The sequence below is a fragment of the Capsella rubella genome, unplaced genomic scaffold, assembly GCF_000375325.1.
Source record: "Capsella rubella cultivar Monte Gargano unplaced genomic scaffold, Caprub1_0 scaffold_4, whole genome shotgun sequence".
Taxonomy (NCBI): Eukaryota; Viridiplantae; Streptophyta; class Magnoliopsida; order Brassicales; family Brassicaceae; genus Capsella; species Capsella rubella.
In genome coordinates this window covers 12,414,625-12,434,490 of record NW_006238920.1, presented here as the reverse complement: position 1 = coordinate 12,434,490, position 19,866 = coordinate 12,414,625, and the positions used below count along the sequence as shown (strand labels likewise).

The 19,866-nt window shown below is 37.9% G+C and overlaps 4 protein-coding genes across 4 annotated transcripts; all 4 read left to right on the top strand.

The window, feature by feature from the left end:
• Positions 1-1,353: 1,353 nt before the first annotated feature.
• Positions 1,354-3,580, top strand: LOC17888360 (transcription initiation factor IIB-1). Its single transcript, XM_006294579.2, has 7 exons — positions 1,354-1,885; positions 2,310-2,334; positions 2,420-2,549; positions 2,643-2,773; positions 2,905-2,993; positions 3,078-3,154; positions 3,251-3,580. Exons 1-7 carry the CDS (start codon positions 1,533-1,535, stop codon positions 3,382-3,384), a joined length of 939 nt encoding a protein of 312 aa, XP_006294641.1. The 5' UTR covers positions 1,354-1,532; the 3' UTR covers positions 3,385-3,580.
• A 431-nt stretch (positions 3,581-4,011) lies between these two features.
• Positions 4,012-9,036, top strand: LOC17889915 (nuclear pore complex protein NUP93A). Its single transcript, XM_006295502.2, has 15 exons — positions 4,012-4,149; positions 4,277-4,368; positions 4,613-4,679; positions 5,020-5,079; positions 5,160-5,249; positions 5,534-5,797; positions 6,030-6,125; positions 6,262-6,396; positions 6,585-6,638; positions 6,731-6,814; positions 6,932-7,018; positions 7,097-7,999; positions 8,077-8,258; positions 8,342-8,633; positions 8,721-9,036. The coding sequence occupies exons 1-15, from the start codon at positions 4,048-4,050 to the stop codon at positions 8,796-8,798; spliced, it is 2,586 nt and encodes an 861-aa protein (XP_006295564.1). The 5' UTR covers positions 4,012-4,047; the 3' UTR covers positions 8,799-9,036.
• Positions 9,037-11,269: 2,233 nt separating this feature from the next.
• Positions 11,270-13,376, top strand: LOC17888973 (mitochondrial acidic protein mam33). Its single transcript, XM_006294934.2, has 4 exons — positions 11,270-11,501; positions 11,757-12,091; positions 12,474-12,641; positions 13,066-13,376. The coding sequence occupies exons 1-4, from the start codon at positions 11,388-11,390 to the stop codon at positions 13,070-13,072; spliced, it is 624 nt and encodes a 207-aa protein (XP_006294996.1). The 5' UTR covers positions 11,270-11,387; the 3' UTR covers positions 13,073-13,376.
• Positions 13,377-13,927: 551 nt separating this feature from the next.
• On the top strand, positions 13,928-19,188 carry LOC17888135 (calcium-transporting ATPase 4, plasma membrane-type). The gene is made up of 7 exons (XM_023783736.1): positions 13,928-14,224; positions 15,658-15,712; positions 15,808-17,741; positions 17,833-17,988; positions 18,080-18,251; positions 18,335-18,633; positions 18,721-19,188. The coding sequence occupies exons 1-7, from the start codon at positions 14,054-14,056 to the stop codon at positions 19,027-19,029; spliced, it is 3,096 nt and encodes a 1,031-aa protein (XP_023639504.1). The 5' UTR covers positions 13,928-14,053; the 3' UTR covers positions 19,030-19,188.
• The last annotated feature ends 678 nt before the right edge of the window (positions 19,189-19,866 follow it).

The window sequence follows — 19,866 nt, the reverse complement described above, 5'->3', positions numbered from 1 at the left end:
TATTGTTTTCCATAGTCCCATACTCCCATGTCTTTGTTCTTGATTTTGGCTTCTTTAGAAAAATTCTCAACATCTGTTATTGTTTTCTTGGACATGATAATATTATATCGGGGTTTCACTTGCTAGCTACTAGCTAATTACCCACACAAGACGACATGTATCATCGAATTTCATTTGATCCACAACAGAAACTGAATGTAGTGAAGTCCAACGTCCAAAACATTGCTTTTTGGAACTCTTGTGCTGTGATAACAATTCATACCCATGTATCCATCCTCGCATCATACATATAATATATATACACCATGAATAGTATGCAAAGTCCAAACTATACCTTTTCTCTTTCACCTAATAGAACCTTTTTTACCAAGTTCATCTTCGTGTCGCAGACTCATAGTTGTTGGTTGTTACCTTGTTTTGTTATATCCAAATGTTTCAATGTTTTGGCAAATGGAAATAATCATGGGAGATATAACAGTTTTATTAATAATATACAAGGTAATTTTTTGGTTACAAAAGTATCTACAACTAATAAAAATAAAATATTTGATATTTAATGTTTAGGTTTAATAAGTAATAACATTAGATTGAATTATCATTTCACTTTTAATTCACAAAGCAATATCATAAATATAAAAGATTAATATAGTTATAAATCTTAAAAACTTAATCCTAAGTATAAATATAAGATTTTGTTTTATTAATTACTGTGAAGTTACATAATCCTAATATCATAAAAAAATCCAAAGCATTCATATTATAATTAATATATGTAAATTTTGAGAGACACGTACCAAAAAGGGAGTGATATGTGTCACCTTGAAAGTGAATTGTATCAGTTTTGGTCTCACGTACTAATGTTTAGCTATTTCAGGTATAAAATTACCCAAAAGTTGGTTTCTGTATTTTAATTTGGCTTATTGAACCAAGTTCAGAGAGGTCCATTAGTGTGACCCAAATACGGCTTAATGCCAGTTTAGATCTGTTCCTATATCCAAACACAACCAAGTTTTTATTTTATTTATTTGATGTTTCTTCTACATCCAAACAACAACACTCACAAAAAAAAAATCTTCCAACTAAATCCAACACATGCGACCGGTATGACTTCCCTAACAAGTCACTTGTTTCTTTTTCATCTGTCCTCCTAAAACGGACAAGCATACCCATATTTAAAATTAATTAAAACAAACGTCAATCGCTGGAGAAAATTACTTAACCGTCCGATTGATAACTAGTGGGTCCCACTAAGCCCAACGATCTGGATCTTTTATCTCCAATGCACCTCACCACAGGGAACTTTTTCGTATCTCCTTGTCTATAAAAAGGGACACAAACCTACGGATTCTCTCCTTCTCCACATAGTTGCATCTCGTGTTTTGTTTCTTGTCTCCGTTTTTCTCGCGAAGAAAGAATACGAGAGAAGAAGATATCGAAGGAACCTGTAACCGATTAAGATCTCAATTTTTATTAGGGTTGTTGATTTTTTTTTTTCTGGGTTAAATTTAGGGTTTATTTTTAATTGGGAAATCATGTCGGATGCGTATTGTACGGATTGTAAGAAGGAGACGGAGTTGGTGTTCGATCACTCAGCCGGAGATACCCTTTGCTCCGAGTGTGGTTTGGTTTTGGAATCGCACTCTATTGATGAGACCTCTGAGTGGCGTACCTTCGCTAATGAGTCTTCCAACAGCGATCCCAATCGTGTCGGTGGTCCAACCAACCCTCTTCTCGCCGATAGTGCTCTAACCACTGTCATCGCCAAGCCCAATGGTTCCTCCGGTGACTTCTTGTCTTCTTCTCTCGGCAGGTGGCAGAATCGTAACTCCAACTCCGATCGTGGCTTGATTCAAGCGTTTAAAACTATCGCCACCATGTCTGAAAGGTATATTTCTCGTTTATCCCCCTTTTGAGATCCCGTTCTGAGATTGGATTTGGACTTTTTAAAGTATTGAAACGTTTAGGTCTCATGATTTATCAGATTTGTATGAAATTGCTTTGATTTATCGCGCAACTTTCGTTTTTTAGGACTTTGTTAACGGATCCACCTCTTGCAGAATTGTTAATACATTCATTACAGAACAACTATACATTTGAGAAACCACATTGTCAATTGCAGAACCAAAGGAGGTTCCTTTTTATTGTTTATTCAGAGTTTTGTCCTCCCTTGCACTTTTTATGTGTTCTAATGTTGTGTTTGTCTGTACATAAAGAGGTGTTGTTGCTGCTGTTGGTTTAGATTGTTTCGATTCATGTTTTGCTGTGTGATCGTGTGAGAATGAATACTCACTTGTTGATATTTTTTCCAGGTTGGGACTTGTTGCGACTATCAAGGTAAGCTTGTTCGTCTGTGTATATGTCAATATGTACTATTGCGGCGTATCATCTTACAGCTTTGGTGGCCGTTTGCTACGTGTAGGATCGGGCTAATGAGATATATAAGAGGTTGGAGGATCAAAAGTCAAGCAGGGGAAGAAATCAGGATGCACTTTATGCAGCCTGCCTGTACATCGCCTGTCGACAGGAGGACAAGCCGCGAACTATTAAGGGTACATTTCAAAGATTTCTCATTTGAGAGAATCTGGTTACCTCTTGCTATAGCTTTGCCATAAGTCAATCAAACTCCTGAACCTTGTGTATAGAAATATGCGTTATTGCCAATGGGGCGACAAAGAAGGAAATTGGCCGAGCTAAAGACTACATTGTTAAAACACTGGGACTGGAGACTGGTCAGTCTGTGGAACTAGGCACTATTCACGCTGGTGATTTCATGGTGAGTTTCTATGACTCTGTATTTGCTGATACTAGAATCTAGGGTGTGCGTTAATTCAAATATGGCACTCTTGTTTTTGTTGGCTGCACTGGATTTGTGGTTTCATATCTCTCTACTTGCTAATATTGCAGAGAAGGTTCTGCTCTAACCTCGGAATGTCTAACCATGCTGTTAAAGCTGCTCAAGAAGCTGTGCAAAAATCTGAGGAATTTGATATAAGGTACATTTCAATTATTTCTCCCCCTATATTCAGGACTAAGGTAGACATATCAGAACTGAAAGATATTCGTTTGGGATGTTGCAGGAGGAGTCCTATATCAATAGCAGCAGTAGTTATTTATATAATAACCCAGCTTTCTGATGACAAGAAGACTCTCAAAGGTTTGGTTTTCTTTTCTTTTTTCTTCCTGGCACATTTGTTTGTTCGAGTAAAGAGTTGAAAACAAACCTTAAGACTGATTAATATATGGGATGCAGATATATCGACAGCAACAGGAGTAGCAGAAGGGACAATAAGAAATTCATACAAAGACTTGTATCCACATCTTTCAAAGATAGCACCAAGTTGGTATGCTAAGGAAGAGGATCTCAAAAACCTCTCAAGCCCTTGAAGATCTTTTCTTTATTCTTCTATATGCAATAGAAAACTATTTATATAATCCATATATTGAGGAAGATACAAAGCAATTGTCCTCTCTCTGGTAGAGGCTTTTGATCTTTTTCAAATCTTTTTTGGAGTCCTTTGCTATAAGATTCTTGTAATGCTTTAAGAACATGAAAAGAAAATATTAATATTTTTTTCTCACTCTTGTATCTTGTTCCATATCTATATAACGTCGAGAAAGTCTTTGCTTTTGTGGTTAATAAAAGCCACGAAACTTGTTGAGTCGCCATAGGAGTATTGTATTACATCAGACATGTTGCCTCTTCAAACGCCAATGCAATAGTTCTGACTCGTTATTTAGGCTTTAAGTTAAAAATAGAGAGCATTCTTTTAAGTTAAAAATTGTGTTATCACATAGGTCGTTTAAAACGAAAATACGAGCCAAAATATAAATCGGTGAAGCATAAAAAACAAATTGAAAGAAATTTTGTAACTCCATAAATTGAAGGCAATAGCTCGCTCAAATCTAGTTACTACCGCTGGTAAATATAAAATCACAAGTCGTAATGAAAGAGTAAACACATAATTAAAAATAAAATAAATACGAAAAAGGTTTAAATCTCGAAAACCCTCTCCTTTGCATCTTCTCCGGCTCGAATCCAAAAAATCAATGGCGAACGACCAAGAGATGAGTGGTTGGACTGATCTTCTCCATTCTTCTTCGAAGCTTCTGGAGCAAGCTGCTCCTTCTTCTCAGTTTCCTCCTCTTCAGGTTCTTCCTCTTTCCGCTGCTTTTTTATTTTTCCTTGTATTCTCTTCCGATTTCCCCGCTGGTTCCTCCGGAAATTTTGATGTTTTAAGGTTAGTAAGATTGATTTTTGTTTCGGTTTCGCTATCAGAGAAATTTAGATCAGTTGGAAGCGTTATCGAAGAAGCTCAAGGCTAAAACCCTAAGGAACGAAGCTCCTTCTCAGTCTATTGCTGCCACTAGGTTATCCCTTCTTCTTTTTTTTTTTGTTTTGTTTTAAAGCATCCCTTCAATTTCATATGATCAATCAGTTGGTTTTGTTTTGCACATATGAAACTCGAGGTCTAATTTGGGTGGGAGAATGAAACAATTGAAATATTCGTTCATTGCTCAACTTTCAAATGGGAGTAGCTATAGCTAGTCTCAACAAGCAGGCATTGATTCTGTTGTCTTTTTTTTTTGTTTTTGTTGTTGTTGGACATTGCAGACTACTCGCACGGGAGGGAATCAATGCAGAGCAACTAGCTCGTGATCTTAAATCTTTTGAGCTCAAGGTGAATTTTTTTCTTCTTATTCTATGCTTCATCTTTAGTTGATTCTGCCTTGCTTGAAGGATTACTTTGTGTATTAGTTGGTTTTGCCTTGAGATAAGAAAGTGCGATATGAAAAAGTAGTTTTCTTTTCATATCTCGTCGAACAAATCGCCTTTTTAAGTTGTTTTTGCAAACGAATTCATCATCTCTTGCTCTTGTCCGCATATTGGTATTGAGTACATTAATTGGACTCCTACCTTTGGATGCTTGCTTACACATCTCTTACTTTGCTGTCTGCTTTTCAAATGTGATTACTGCCATTATGTGGTGTTTATTTTATTTTTTATATATTCTTAAAAAGACAACATTTGAAGATGTGTTCCCTGCTGAGGCCACGAGCGTTGAAGAATACCTGCAACAGGTACTTCTATTTCTGTTATAACTTATAATGTATATTGATTGTGGCCATTATGATATGTATTGTTTATTGTTTTGTTTTAGGTTCATGAAATGGCTATGGTATCAGCTATACAGGAAGCCCAAAAGGATAATGTTCGAAGCTTTAATGACTACATGATGAAAGTGCTGGAGGTTTGTATTCTGGCTTTCCATACTTCCACTTTAACTTTACCCGTTACTTCTTTTTCCTCCTAGCCTTTGGTTTCTTCTCATTATTCTTTTGCATTTAAGGATTGATAAGTCAAATACAGGGGGGCATATTTTGTTTTTTATTTCTTAAAATTTGTCAATTGTACATTTGTACTATGCAATTATCTTATGAAAGTGACTTTTCATGGATATGGATGATTTTCTTAGTGACCGGATATATTAGAGGGTTTGGATGATAAATATTGAATGTGAATTTGACTTGACAGGAGGATTGGAGAAAAGAAAAACGCGACTTCCTTCAGAGCCTCAGCAGAATATCAATGTTACCTAAAACGAATTTGATTGATACAAGCAGAGAGGCTCATGCTGGTCAACTAGTGCCGGTGGCTTCAAGTCCTCGAGTATCCTCAACACCAGGCAAAGAGCTTGTGGGTCTGGCTAACATACCCATTCATGAGAAAAAAGCATACGTCTATGGAGAGGTTGTGAAGAAACTTAACACTTCAAGAGAACGAGGCTTGCCGTTTAGAGTAGGGATTTCCTATACCTTGGCTTAAAACTTAGTACTGGTACACTTCACTTAAATTACTGTCGATATGTGTAGCTGAAAAATATTCACTTTCCCTAACTACTTAAGAAGTCTAGCTAGCATTGTTATAACTTTTCGTTCAGTATGTACTCTGAGCAGCCATTAAAATTGGCTACCCTCATATTGATTGTTTGAGTGTGCTTTCTACTGATCCCAATTTTATTTTTGTATAGCCTGCTATGTGTTTTAAGGACGCTTATGATACTCTTGGTGCTGAGGTAACTCGCGGAAAATCAGTCAACATGCAGAAAATCTGGCAGCTTGTTCAGGTAATCTTTTGACCGGAAACTATATCTTCTAGCCAACCACCCTCTAACCACCCTCTAAGGATGATTGACTGTTTGTTATCTTCTGCCAATCTCAAATTTATACAAATAATTTCTGACTGTTGACAAATTTTTCCAGGCAATAACAGGTGAAGATTCCGCAGTTAGACAAGGTGTTTCGAAGAGGATGTCCCTCGCGATAGGTGCAAGACATCATTTACAACGTGGGCATGAGAAATTTATAATGGACACAATTCAGAGTCACCCGACACAAGTATTCATTTCTCTCTTGTTTTTTATTTCTCTTTTGTTTGTTTGTTTTGTATATGTATAATATCTCAATGCATATCTTCTTCAAATGGTTGGGTCCTGTCTAAAAGGTTCCATGATTTTTCAATCCTCTTTCAAGCGTGTTGGTAATCATTCTAACATGTTTCTTGCTGTTTTTTTAATCTTGTCTAGGCTGCTCTTGGTGGATCTGTTGGAAATTTGCAAAGAATTCGCGCATTCCTTCGGGTTAGTGTCCCAGACATAAAAAGAGCTTAACACGCAGAAAGTGTTCATAAGGCTGTTTAGCTTTCTTATTTTTTGTTTAATACACTGTGCAGATTCGTTTGAGAGACTATGGTATTTTAGATTTCGATTCAGCTGATGCTCGTAGGCAGCCTCCTGTTGATACTACTTGGCAACAGGTTTTGGATTATTTCCCTCGTGCTTTGAATTATTAACTTTTTCATGACCATTTGCTTGATATTGAGATATTTACATTGCGGACCTGAAATGAGTGATATATATCTCTCAAACCACAGATATATTTTTGCCTGCGAACTGGGTATTATGAGGAGGCTAGAGAAATCGCCCGGTCAACTCGTTCATCTCAGCAATTTGCACCACTGGTAGGTCTACTTTAGATCTTAGTATATTATACAATAGTTTTGGAACCAGCTATTTCGTTACATATCTTTTTGTGGCAGCTTACAGAGTGGATTACCACCGATGGTATGGTGGCTGCAGAGTCTGCAGCTATTGCTTCAGAAGAATGTGAGAAAATGCTAAGAATGGGTGACCGGTTGGGTCGAACTGCATATGATAAGAAGAAACTTCTACTCTACACCATCATTTCTGGTTCCCGTAGGCAAATTGAGCGCATACTGAGGGATCTGTCTACACTCTTCAATACAATTGAAGATTTCTTATGGTTCAAATTATCATGCATAAGGGACGTCACTGGTGGATCTTCATCTGTGGTCCTGAATGATGGCCTCGCACCATACAATTTAGATGATCTTCAGGCTTATCTCAATAAATTTGAGCCTTCGTACTACACGAAGAATGGTAAAGACCCCTTGGTATATCCATATGTTTTGCTTCTTAGCATTCAGTTGCTACCAGCTATCATGCACTTATCCAAAGAAGCAGGAGACGGAGGGTATAATATTGATGCTGTTCATATAGCTATTTCTCTAGTCGACCATTCCGTTTTATCAGAAGGCTCTGGGACAGGCCACAAACTAAGTGTGATGGATCCTAATGCTGAGGCGTCTAGCATGATAAGGCAATATGGGTCAATGTTTTTGCATCATGGAGATCTCCAAATGACGGTAGAGTATTATGCACAGGCTGCTGCAACTGTAGGTGGGGGACAATTAGCTTGGTCTGGAAGAAGTAACATGGATCAACAAAGGCAGAGAAACTTAATGCTGAAGCAGCTACTGACTGAGATTCTTCTTCGAGAAGGTGGCCTTTACTTTTTGCTTGGGGCAAGAGGTTCTGGTGAAGAAGGTCAGCTTGGACGGTTTTTTTCTGATTCTAGATTGCGACAGCAGTTCTTGGTTGAAGCTGCGCATCAATGTCAGGAAGCTGGATTATATGACAAAGTAAGTAACTTCTCATCTAACATTGTCTGAAGCTTAGTATTATAAAGAATTTTCACCATAGTTTTCATTTTTCCCAGTCCATAGAAATACAGAAGAGAGTGGGTGCATTTTCGGCTGCCTTGGAGACTATAAACAAGTGTCTATCTGAAGCCATTTGTTCTCTCGCCCGTGGAAGGTTGGATGGTGAAAGCCGAACATCAGGGCTCATACTCGCGGGAAACGACATTCTTCAGACTTACAAATATTACCCTGAAGTCAGGTATATTATTTCAGGCTAGAAAACTACTTTGCTTCAAGTTAAAATGTGCTCAAGGGATTTGTTTTTATTCTGCCACTCAACAGTGTCCAGGAAAGAGAGCGAGTGATGGAACAAGAAACCATACTAAGAGAGCTTGAGGCAATATTATCAATCCACAAGTTGGGTAGATTAGGCAATCATGTGGATGCTTTGAGGGAAATTGCAAGACTTCCATTCCTTCATCTTGATCCAAGAGTGCCCGATTCAACCACTGATGTGTTCCAGAGCGCATCACCATACTTCCAGACTTGTGTCCCGGACTTGCTCAAAGTTGCTCTAACGTGTTTGGACAATGTACCTGACACTGATGGATCGATCCGTGCCATGAGATCCAAGGTACATGAATTAACAAATTCATAATAATCTTAGTTGAGTCTATTTTACAAAGTCATGATAACTTGAGCCTCTGGTTGCTATCCGCAGATTGCTGGGTTTCTTGCAAGCAACACTCACCGGAACTGGCCCCGTGACTTGTACGAGAAGGTGGCTCGATGCTTATGAATATTTTTGGGCTTATCGTCCAAGTTCTCGACCCTGATTCTGCTATCCTCGTAGCTTTCACCTCGTGCTTAATTATAAAATGGATATATTAATATGTGCCTTTATTAGAGAAGGATACGTATTGTAACATTAGCTTATAAAGGATTCAAAACCTTGGAAATCTCCCCTTAAACTTGAAGCATCATGCAATTTTTGACTTCTTAATAAATTATGACCATGAATCAAGTTTTACTATCTACGAACATGCAGAGTTTGTCGTTCTTTCTTAGCTATATTAATTGTATAAGGGCGTTTTAAACGGGAACATATATAATACGAGTTTTGACCCTAGCTCCGACATGATATATCTTGCCCCATAAAACATGTTTTCCCATGATATAATAATATGGGGTTCAACGTACGCAAGGAGAGAGACCAAAATACTCCCAATAATATGACATATATCTCATAACTTCTTCAGTACTAGTCCAAAGTGAGTTAATTGTAAATTTCATACACTGCTGAATTATAATTAATGAAAAAAGGAAAAAAAAAAACTCCAAATCTCGGATAGGGCTGCATGGGAGCCTTCTTGTTCTCGCCGTCTTACCGTCTCTTTTTATTATTCCTTCCGTTGGAACATTTAATAAAAAGGGCCGAAATAAAAAAAACGTTAAAGGCAGCGAGGGAACACCATGCAACTGTTTCTTCAAAAGATTTTGGCCAAAAGCCGTGGTCGTCTTTCTTAGTTGTTTGAGCTTCCATGGCGAGGGCCTGTTGATGAGCCTCCGCAACAGTGAGAGGGAAGTACAGCAAGTTAAGATGGTCTCGGATATTTTTCCGCAAGCCACCAACGAAACGAGCCACTATTTGCTGATCCGAATCTTGCAGGTCAACACGCGCCAAAAGCGAAAAGAATTGGGTGGAATATTTTTCAACTGAACCCTGCCCTTGTTGCAACATGTTCAAGCGTTGGAACATCACTTGATTATAGTTGAATGGTACGAACATCTTACGCATTTTCTTCTTCAGCTTGTCCCACGACATGTTTTTAGGTTTACCCGACTGTGCGCGCTGTGCCTTTAGTTGCGTCCACCAAGCTGCGGCTCTTCCGCGGAATCGCATCACAACCATGGGAACACGTTGCTCCATAGGTACATGGTTGAACTCAAGAGTCTCCTCGACCGTGACGATCCAATCGAGAAACTCTTCCGGTGGTTGTCCGCCATGATATTTCGGGAGTTCAAACTTGAACCGATGCTCTTCTGAAAAGGGGTTGTATTCATTATTGCATTCTTCATGTGGCTGGACATTGATGTAATCCTCCTCCTGGATGGCGAGAGCTTGCACCGCCGTTGCACACTGGTGAATATCTCGCTTGAGTGTATGCGCATCGGCCTTCTGAGCCGGAGGGGCCATGGCCAAGGAACGTGTGTAATACACTAATATATAGTAGTAGGGCTTTGAGAGATACGTCTCTTACAAAGTTGCTGCTGAATAAATTAAGAGTTTACAAGCTAATATAAATATAGGGCTCTTAACAGCTAGGGTTTCATTCCACCATAGAAGGGGGATCTACTTTAGAAACAGAGTAAAGTCAAAATTAAATTAGGAATTTGTCTCAATAATAAACGGTAAGTATATCGCAACACACCAAAATTGTAAAAGTATAGCTAGCTCTACTCAGTAAAAATATATACGTTTCATTTTCTTTTCTTTTTTTCTTTTTGGGAAAAACTATGATGCATTTATTTTTAATTATTATATAATATATATTATGTGAAATAAAGAAATATTCCTAACTATGTTGCGAAAGGTAATTTATACAGGGATCTTAGTGATATATACACAAATCTATACAAAAGGAATATTTATATATTTTACTAATTAACAGCTTTAATATGCAAAATGGTTTATAGATTGTGAATCCCAAAAACATAACGGGGCTAAATCTTAAAGCACAAGAAAACCAAAAAACGGCTTGTTGCTAGAAGAGTTAACCATCTCTCTAGACATTACTAAAATACGTACATATCCAAACACGTACCAAAGGTCATTCATCTAGGCTGATGGGGTAATAATGGGTTATTACGTTTGATTAGCACCATCATTGTTTTTGGTTTTTTATTTTTCTCACTTTTGGAGGAAGGATTTTGAAGGTTTGTTTTATCTTCCCACACAAATTCCACCAACGAAGTCAGAGAATTCTGGTTGTTGATTATGTTTTCAAGAACCAACTTATATATCTATATCCATTGCTCACACACATACATACATGCCTTCACTTTCACTTTACTTATTATGATAATTGTTCTTTTTTTTTAGCTGCCAGTTGCCACTATGATGAATTAATGGTTTTGGTTTTCATGTTTTTTAATTTGTGTCGAAAAAAAAAAATAATAAAAAAAAAGTCTGCAAACCGAACCGGGCATAATTTTGTACGATAAAATTTATTTTGCCTTCGAAGTAAATTAAGTGGGCTCTTGTTGAGTTCCACTCTCTTGTTCTGCAAAATCGTTGTGGGCGTTTTAGGCCTTGTAACCTTTGGTTGGTTGTTTTGAGAGAAGCTAAATGTTAGGGAAAGAGTTTTGAGAGAGACTTGGAATAGAGATGAGGAAGTTGAATCCGCTTCTGAAACGAGGCTTGAAGGCTGTTGAAGATGGCGGTTTGTTGAAGATCCTCCAATCTGAAATTCGTCACGAAATCTCTCACCCTCGTTTCCAGGTAAATTGTTGCCTCTTCCTCTTCCTCTTCCTCTTCTTCGTGTCTCAGTAATCTCAGTTGAGTTGAATAAATTTAGTTCGATCTGACTCTGTCAGTTTTCAAATTTCATGTTTTCTGGATTGATGTGCATTAGAGTGTGTCCTGGGTGGGCGAATTTGATGTTGGATCCCCACAGAAACCCTAGGACTTTTCAGATTTTGAGTACATACATTATACAGCTTTATGATTTTGGTTTGTGCCTGAACCCCCCTCCAGGGTGTTGAGACTGGTTCACTAGGAAATTTCAAATTGGATTGGGATTCTCCGGAAAGCCAAGATGTTGTTCTGAGGAGACAGTTTGATTCAGGAGAAGAGGTTGTGGTCTCTGCTTTGCTCCAGCCAGAACCTATAGTAGATGATGATCTAATGTTTCCTAGGGAAGCTCTTGCCAAAGTATGTATCAAAAAGCCTGGACTCAGCTCTATCCTGCACTTTGATTGCCGCGTTTACGAAACAGGGTCTGGATGTTCTCATTTCGACATCGAGAGAGCCTGCTTTATCCGCTCTTTAGTTTCTGCTCTTTCTTCCACTTATGGAGATGACTTTTTCAGGTGAATCATTATTATCCCCTCTGGTAGATTGAGCTCATAACTAGCATTGCAAACTTACAAAATTCATCTAGTAGCATATTTTTTTTCTGTTTAACAACTAGGTTTAATCTTTATGTCTTGTTAATTACTTCATCCAAACCTGAAAGCATTGGTACACTTGTGCTTCTTGGAGTAGTTAGTCTTATAGAACGACAAAGAAGCTGGCTGTTATAGTGAATTTTGTGAATGCTAGTATTGAATATATGTAGCTGATATCTTTTTTTCTCGATTCATGGTCGCTGCTTATATTGTTGTTACCAAGATTGGAAAAAGTGTTAAAGAAATTCATGTGTCTGAATATGTTTGATATCCGTGACCAGTGTATTTTTGTTTGTTTGTTTAGGCAACTAGATATCAAACTACAGAATGAACTACGGAGATATCTAATATCCAAGGGAATCAGTGAAGGTCTAACCAATTTCCTCTTGTGTCACCTGAACAAGAAGGAGCAGGATCAGTATGTTAACTGGTTACGCAAGCTTGAGTCAATGATGTCACATTCTCCAAAGTCGTGAGTGTGTTTACTCCATAAGCTCGTTTTTTTTTGGAATACTATTGCCATGGGTAAAATGCCTTAGGAGTAGCATTGTTAGCTATAAGAGAGTCCTTGAAACTGCAATGGATGATGTTTTGAGGGAATATTTATTGACAAATAGTACATCTCAAGTGTTTGATATTTCCAACAAATGTGGTTTTGAATTTGAAAGCAAGCATGGTTTTGAGCTTTGATCTTTCACAGATGATTAGTCCTTAGATAATAGTAATCGACATCTACATAAACCACCGTCATTCATCATGTATTTGTTTTTTTTTTTTCTAAATCAAAACTTGATCATAATACAACAAATATAAACTGAGAAAAAAAAAATCTGACTTGTTATTTGAAAGTATTCTAACAATTTCACAATGTCTGTATGGGTTATTCCTTTTTAAAGTCTCTAGTTCGACAAACGAAAAATGGCTTAAAAAGTGAGATGAAAAGGTGAAGAAAGGGAATATATAAAAAGGAAATGAGAACAAAAATTCGGAGCAGGGCAGCGTCAAGTGCTCTCTGGTCCACGAACGATCCAAAGTCGGGGCGGCGCATCTCACTTCCCTTTTTGTGGCGGGTTTTTTTAATTTATATACAACATGTTTTTTTTCTTCTTTTTCCAGTCACTTGTTTCAAAAAAAAAAATTATGTGATTAGCTATTAAAACTGCCGAATGTTTGACAATTGCGTAATTTGATTATTATTATTATGTCATATGTGCTGTGCAACGGAAAGTCCAAACATCAATTTGTATAACCGGCCAAAGCATAAATTACATAGTAAAACACTAAAAATCTTACTATAATAGTAGTGTGTACTAGTAGTACTTGTTTAACATTATTCTCGGTAACATAAATCTATTACTGTGAATCTGTAGTTTACTCACGTGACTTATCATCGTCATCATAAGACTAAATTATAGTATCATCTTGAGGTTTCAAATTGAGAGAGAGAATTAAAAAAAAAAAAAAAAAATTTGAGAGATAGAAAAAATAAATAAAAAGACCCCAAAGACCCCGCTAATATTTTAGTGGACGGAAGTAAAAGTGTAAAAACCTATATATTCGTCCGGGTCGGATCATTCGATTTGATCCCTTTTTAAATTATCCGAATGGGGACGAACAAATAAATTTGAATTTATGGCCCTAATCCGAATAGTTTGGGTCGGGTTTGGGCAATCCAATAAAAGCAACTCTCTCTCTCACACACACTCCAATACCATAGCTCAATCCTCTCTCCCCCTCTCTCTCTCTCTCTCTCTCTCTCTCTCTCTCTCTCTCTCTCTCTCTCTCTCTCTCTCTCTCTCAGCTGAGCTTCCTTCGCGCCGGCGAAGTTTTTAATCAGTAGAAACAGAGAGTGGGAGTAAGAAAAAACGTGTGGGAGGTTAAGAAATGTCGAATTTGCTAAGGGATTTCGAGGTGGACGCTAAGAACCCGTCGCTGGAAGCGCGTCAGCGATGGAGGTCCTCTGTATCTATCGTGAAGAACCGTACTCGTCGTTTCCGTAACATTCGGGATCTCGATAAGCTCGCTGACTACGAGAACAAGAGGCACCAGATCCAGGTTCTTCTTCTTATCTTTTGTTTAGAGTTTCTGTTCATAAGCCAACGACTGAGAGTGATGATACTTGTTTTCATGGAAACTCTTTCTGATACTTACAAACACTTTTTGGGTGAACAAAAATATCAATTAAAAAACTCTAAACCATTGACCTTTTAGGCTGCTATTGATGATCCGTACGAGTGAAAAGGCTTCACTTGTTTGTGATTTTCAATGTGTCTTATCATCTTCTTTTTTATTTATTTATTTGCTTTCAACTTTCTACACTTTTCTGAAAGTCCCTCTTAGTTTATTTTATTTTTTTTTGTTTATTGAGAAAATCGAAAACATTAAAGAAAACTGTTTGATTTTTGGCTTGTGGTATTTTCATGAACACATCTCTTTTACGTTTCGATCGTTACAATATGTAATGTTTTATCTTTTTGGTATTAATCGTTAGGAAACGTTATGTAAATTGCGATGAATTATTTCTTTCGGCGTTATCTTTATGTATTCAATTTACGCAAGGCAATGAAAACAACAATTCAATTGCCAACACACACATGATGTGTATAGTTTCTCTAGTGTCCTCTACTGTGTTTACAAATGGATGTTTTCTTGTCGCTACTAAGAAGATGAGCCAATTTATGAGAGGCCACCTAAAGCCTGACCCTTTTTTAGTTTCTTCTCTTCTTCGCGACTAAATCCAAACACCAAAGGACGAAATTCTATTTTCAATACATAATGCTTTTTTTATCTATTATTAGCAGTTTTTGTTTTCCTTGAATCCATATTTATTTTGTTTAGTTTTTGACTTATGGTATACGAGTACGACAGTCTCTTTGACTTCTTGTGTGCAATTACTTAGCTTAAGGAAGTTACAAGGAAACTTCGCCAGGTGTGTCTATTCATAAGGTTTTGAAACCAGATAACGAAGCATTTTTGGGATTCTTTTGGATATGATATGATGAAAGCTCATTTGTCTTTTCTTCTTTTTCTCTATAGGTCTTTTTTTCTAGCGTTGAAATCGAATCACTTCTCAGACTTTTTTTAAATAAAGCAAAATGCTCTATAACCAACTGTTGAATAAAAGAAATTTGCCGCTTACGTTCCTTAACTCATGTCTTAAAAGGATCTTTTTTAGTGAAGGAATTGATTAGCACTTAGATGCTATTGTTAATCCTGGTTCCCAATATATTTTACACACATAAGTTTTACTTGTGTTTTTTTGAGATCAGTGATAGAATTGACCTTGGTGTAGCAGAATCTTACTGTCTTAAAAAGCTAAATACAAACTAAGCAACCAATGGATGATGGTTCTTTTCACTAATTTATACGGTTTATGTTGATTGCACCAAAAAAAGAACCCGTTTGTTCTTCTTTAGTTTCATGTATGACCAAAGATTTCCATGTAGTGGTGATTTATCTGTTAGCTCACTGTCTTTACTCATTATCAGGAAAAGATCCGTGTTGCTTTCTATGTTCAAAAGGCAGCTCTTCAATTCATTGATGGTAAGATTTGCATGCTGCAAGATTTATATTGTTCTGTGGCGACTGGCTTTATATGGTCATATTAACTTCTCTTTTCTCATTGCATTTTTTTCTAGCTGCTGCTAGGCCGGAATACAAGCTCACTGATGAGGTTAAGCAAGCAGGATTCTCTATTGAAGCCGATGAACTTGCATCTATGGTTCGCAAAAATGACACTAAGAGCCTGGCACACAAAGGTGGAGTTGAAGAAATTGCTAAGAAAGTATCCGTATCTCTCTCTGAAGGTGTTCGTTCCAGTGAATTGCCCGTTAGGACAAAGATCTTTGGAGAAAATCGTTACACTGAGAAACCAGCAAGATCGTTTCTAATGTTTGTTTGGGAAGCGCTCCATGATATAACCCTTATCATCCTTATGGTGTGCGCTGTAGTATCAATAGGCGTGGGTGTTGCCACAGAAGGATTTCCTCAGGGAATGTATGATGGGACAGGGATCTTGCTAAGTATACTCTTGGTGGTCATGGTTACTGCGATCAGTGACTACAAGCAATCTTTGCAGTTCAGAGACTTGGATCGAGAGAAGAAGAAGATTATTGTTCAGGTCACCAGAGATGGTAACAGACAAGAAATCTCCATTCATGACTTGGTCGTTGGAGATGTAGTTCATCTATCTATTGGGGATCAAGTTCCAGCTGATGGAATTTTTATATCTGGATACAACTTGGAGATAGACGAGTCAAGCTTATCCGGCGAGAGTGAACCGTCACATGTGAATAAAGAGAAGCCTTTTCTGCTTTCAGGAACCAAAGTTCAAAATGGTTCTGCAAAAATGCTGGTGACATCAGTTGGTATGAGGACTGAGTGGGGAAAGTTGATGGAAACACTGGTTGATGGTGGAGAAGATGAGACTCCTTTGCAGGTGAAGCTCAATGGGGTTGCAACAATAATTGGTAAGATTGGTCTAAGCTTTGCTGTCCTTACATTTGTGGTACTGTGCATAAGGTTCGTCTTGGAGAAAGCAACATCTGGTAGCTTCAACAACTGGTCATCTGAAGATGCACTGACGCTACTTGACTACTTTGCAATCTCTGTAACAATCATTGTCGTTGCTGTACCCGAAGGTTTGCCACTGGCGGTGACCTTAAGTTTGGCATTTGCTATGAAGAAGCTGATGAGTGATAGGGCACTTGTGAGGCATCTTGCTGCATGTGAGACTATGGGTTCTTCTACTTGCATCTGCACTGATAAGACAGGGACCTTGACTACGAATCACATGGTGGTCAACAAAATATGGATCTGTGATAAGGTTCAAGAGAGGCAAGAGGGAAGTAAAGAAAGCTTTCAGTTAGAACTACCAGAAGAAGTTGAGAGTATTCTTTTGCAGGGTATATTTCAGAACACTGGTTCTGAAGTTGTTAAGGACAAAGATGGAAACACTCAGATCCTAGGATCCCCGACAGAAAGAGCAATACTTGAATTTGGTTTGCTTTTAGGTGGTGATTTTGCCACACAGCGTAAAGAGCATAAGATACTCAAGATTGAGCCGTTCAATTCAGACAAGAAGAAAATGTCTGTTCTTATAGCTCTTCCCGGAGGTGGTGCACGGGCTTTCTGCAAAGGGGCATCTGAAATAGTGTTGAAAATGTGCGAGAATGTTGTGGATTCGAGTGGAGAATGTGTTCCATTAACTGAAGAACGCATTGCAAGTATCTCTGATATCATAGAAGGTTTTGCATCAGAGGCTCTGAGGACTCTCTGCTTGGTTTACAAAGATCTAGATGAAGCTCCCAGTGGAGATCTCCCTGATGGAGGCTATACAATGATAGCAGTTGTTGGAATCAAGGATCCAGTACGCCCGGGTGTTAGGGAAGCCGTTCAGACCTGTCAAGCTGCTGGAATCACCGTCCGTATGGTCACTGGAGATAACATAAGCACAGCTAAAGCAATTGCTAAGGAATGTGGCATATTTACTGAGGGAGGTTTAGCTATAGAAGGTTCAGAATTCCGAGATTTGTCTCCTCACGAAATGAGGGCCATTATCCCCAAAATTCAGGTTCTTTGATACATGGTAGATAGAATGAATTGTTATTGTTCACCTGTCTATTGTAAATGTGTATATTAAAATTCCTTGTTTCTACCTTCAGGTAATGGCTCGATCTCTGCCATTGGACAAACATACTTTAGTCAGCAACTTGAGGAAAATTGGAGAGGTAGTGGCAGTGACTGGGGACGGGACAAACGATGCTCCAGCATTGCATGAAGCAGACATTGGACTTGCAATGGGAATAGCTGGAACAGAGGTAACCCCTAATTATTTGTCTCATACTGGTTTGGTTAGTAAAAATGACTCGAGATTAACGTTTCCTTTCTGTGTCAATTCCGGATATGCAGGTTGCAAAAGAGAATGCTGATGTGATCATCATGGACGATAACTTTAAAACAATAGTAAATGTGGCTAGATGGGGACGCGCTGTGTATATAAACATTCAGAAGTTTGTTCAGTTCCAGCTAACTGTTAATGTTGTTGCTCTGATCATCAACTTCGTCTCTGCTTGCATCACAGGTGCTACAAAAAAAAAAACATTTTAATACCATTCTCCTATTGTTTGGTCATATGTAATAACCGTTTCTTTGTTTTTTTTACAGGATCTGCTCCACTCACTGCTGTGCAACTGCTTTGGGTGAACATGATCATGGACACACTGGGTGCATTGGCTCTGGCAACAGAACCTCCCAATGAAGGTTTAATGAAACGAGCACCAATCGCTAGAACTGCTAGCTTCATCACCAAAACCATGTGGAGAAACATTGCCGGTCAAAGCGTTTACCAGTTGATTGTCTTGGGAATCCTCAACTTCGCAGGCAAATCAATTCTCAAACTGGATGGCCCCGACTCCACAGCAGTTCTTAACACGATCATCTTCAACTCCTTTGTATTTTGCCAGGTACAAACACTAGAACAAAAACTAAGCCAACTCTCTTACATAAAAAAAGAAGTAACAGATGAGAACTAAAATGGATATGTAACACAGGTATTCAATGAGATCAATAGCCGGGAGATAGAGAAGATAAATGTGTTTACAGGAATGTTCAATAGCTGGGTGTTCACATGGGTGATGACAGTGACCGTAGTGTTTCAAGTGACCATAGTGGAGTTTCTTGGAGCGTTTGCCAGCACCGTTCCTCTGAGCTGGCAACATTGGTTACTATCAATCGTGATAGGATCATTGAGCATGATTGTAGCGGTTATCCTCAAATGCATACCAGTAGAGTCTTCTTGTGACCATCACGATGGCTACGACCTGCTTCCTTCTGGTCCTTCTTCTTCCAACTCTGCCTGATAACGCTTCTATGTGTTCATCTCTCTTTTTATTTTTTCTTTTCTTTTTTCTCATCCGCATAATGAATTTAAAATATGTAAGGTTTTCTATATTTGGATACTAGTGCACATCGTTATATTTTTTTCCACGAATCAAAATTTTGTTTTCCACTTACTCCCATCCTCTATAGTCTATACGAAAACATGTTATCCATCAAGAACTGTACTTTTGATTAGTACATTCACAAGAATTATTGATCGTGACATCTACTTTTTTTTTTTTGTGTGTATAACCCGTAAACGTGATCTAACATGAATTAAGGTAGGTAATGTACTAATGTGATATGTCTAGACATCATTATCTTTCCTTGTGGTAAGCTGAGTCTCTATGAACGCCTGCCTAGTGCGCCTACACGTAAAGTTAAACAACAAGGAAAAACAAAAGAGAGAAAAAAAAACGCGTATTCGTTGAATTCTAAGACATGTTATTCTCTGGATGACATGTTAAATCAAATCACATAGCACGAAAACACTCTCACATCAACGTAATATAAAATAAGCTTTATTTGCTCTATATGCACACGTTAACAAAACATATCAAAAAATGGTAGGAAAAGAACACCAACTTTGCTTTTATAAAAAGTCTAGAAATATTATATGCAATTAACACTTTTGAAACCTTTTAATTTGTGTATAGACATTAAAAAACTTTCGTCACGCGTATGAAAATCTTTGGAAAAGCAAAATATAAACTGTACGGACGTCATTCTCAGATGTCAAGTTCGAAGTTCAATTATTATTAAGCCAAAAAAAAGAAGCAATTTTCGAAGTTTCGCCGGGACCCCTCGGTCTTCCACTT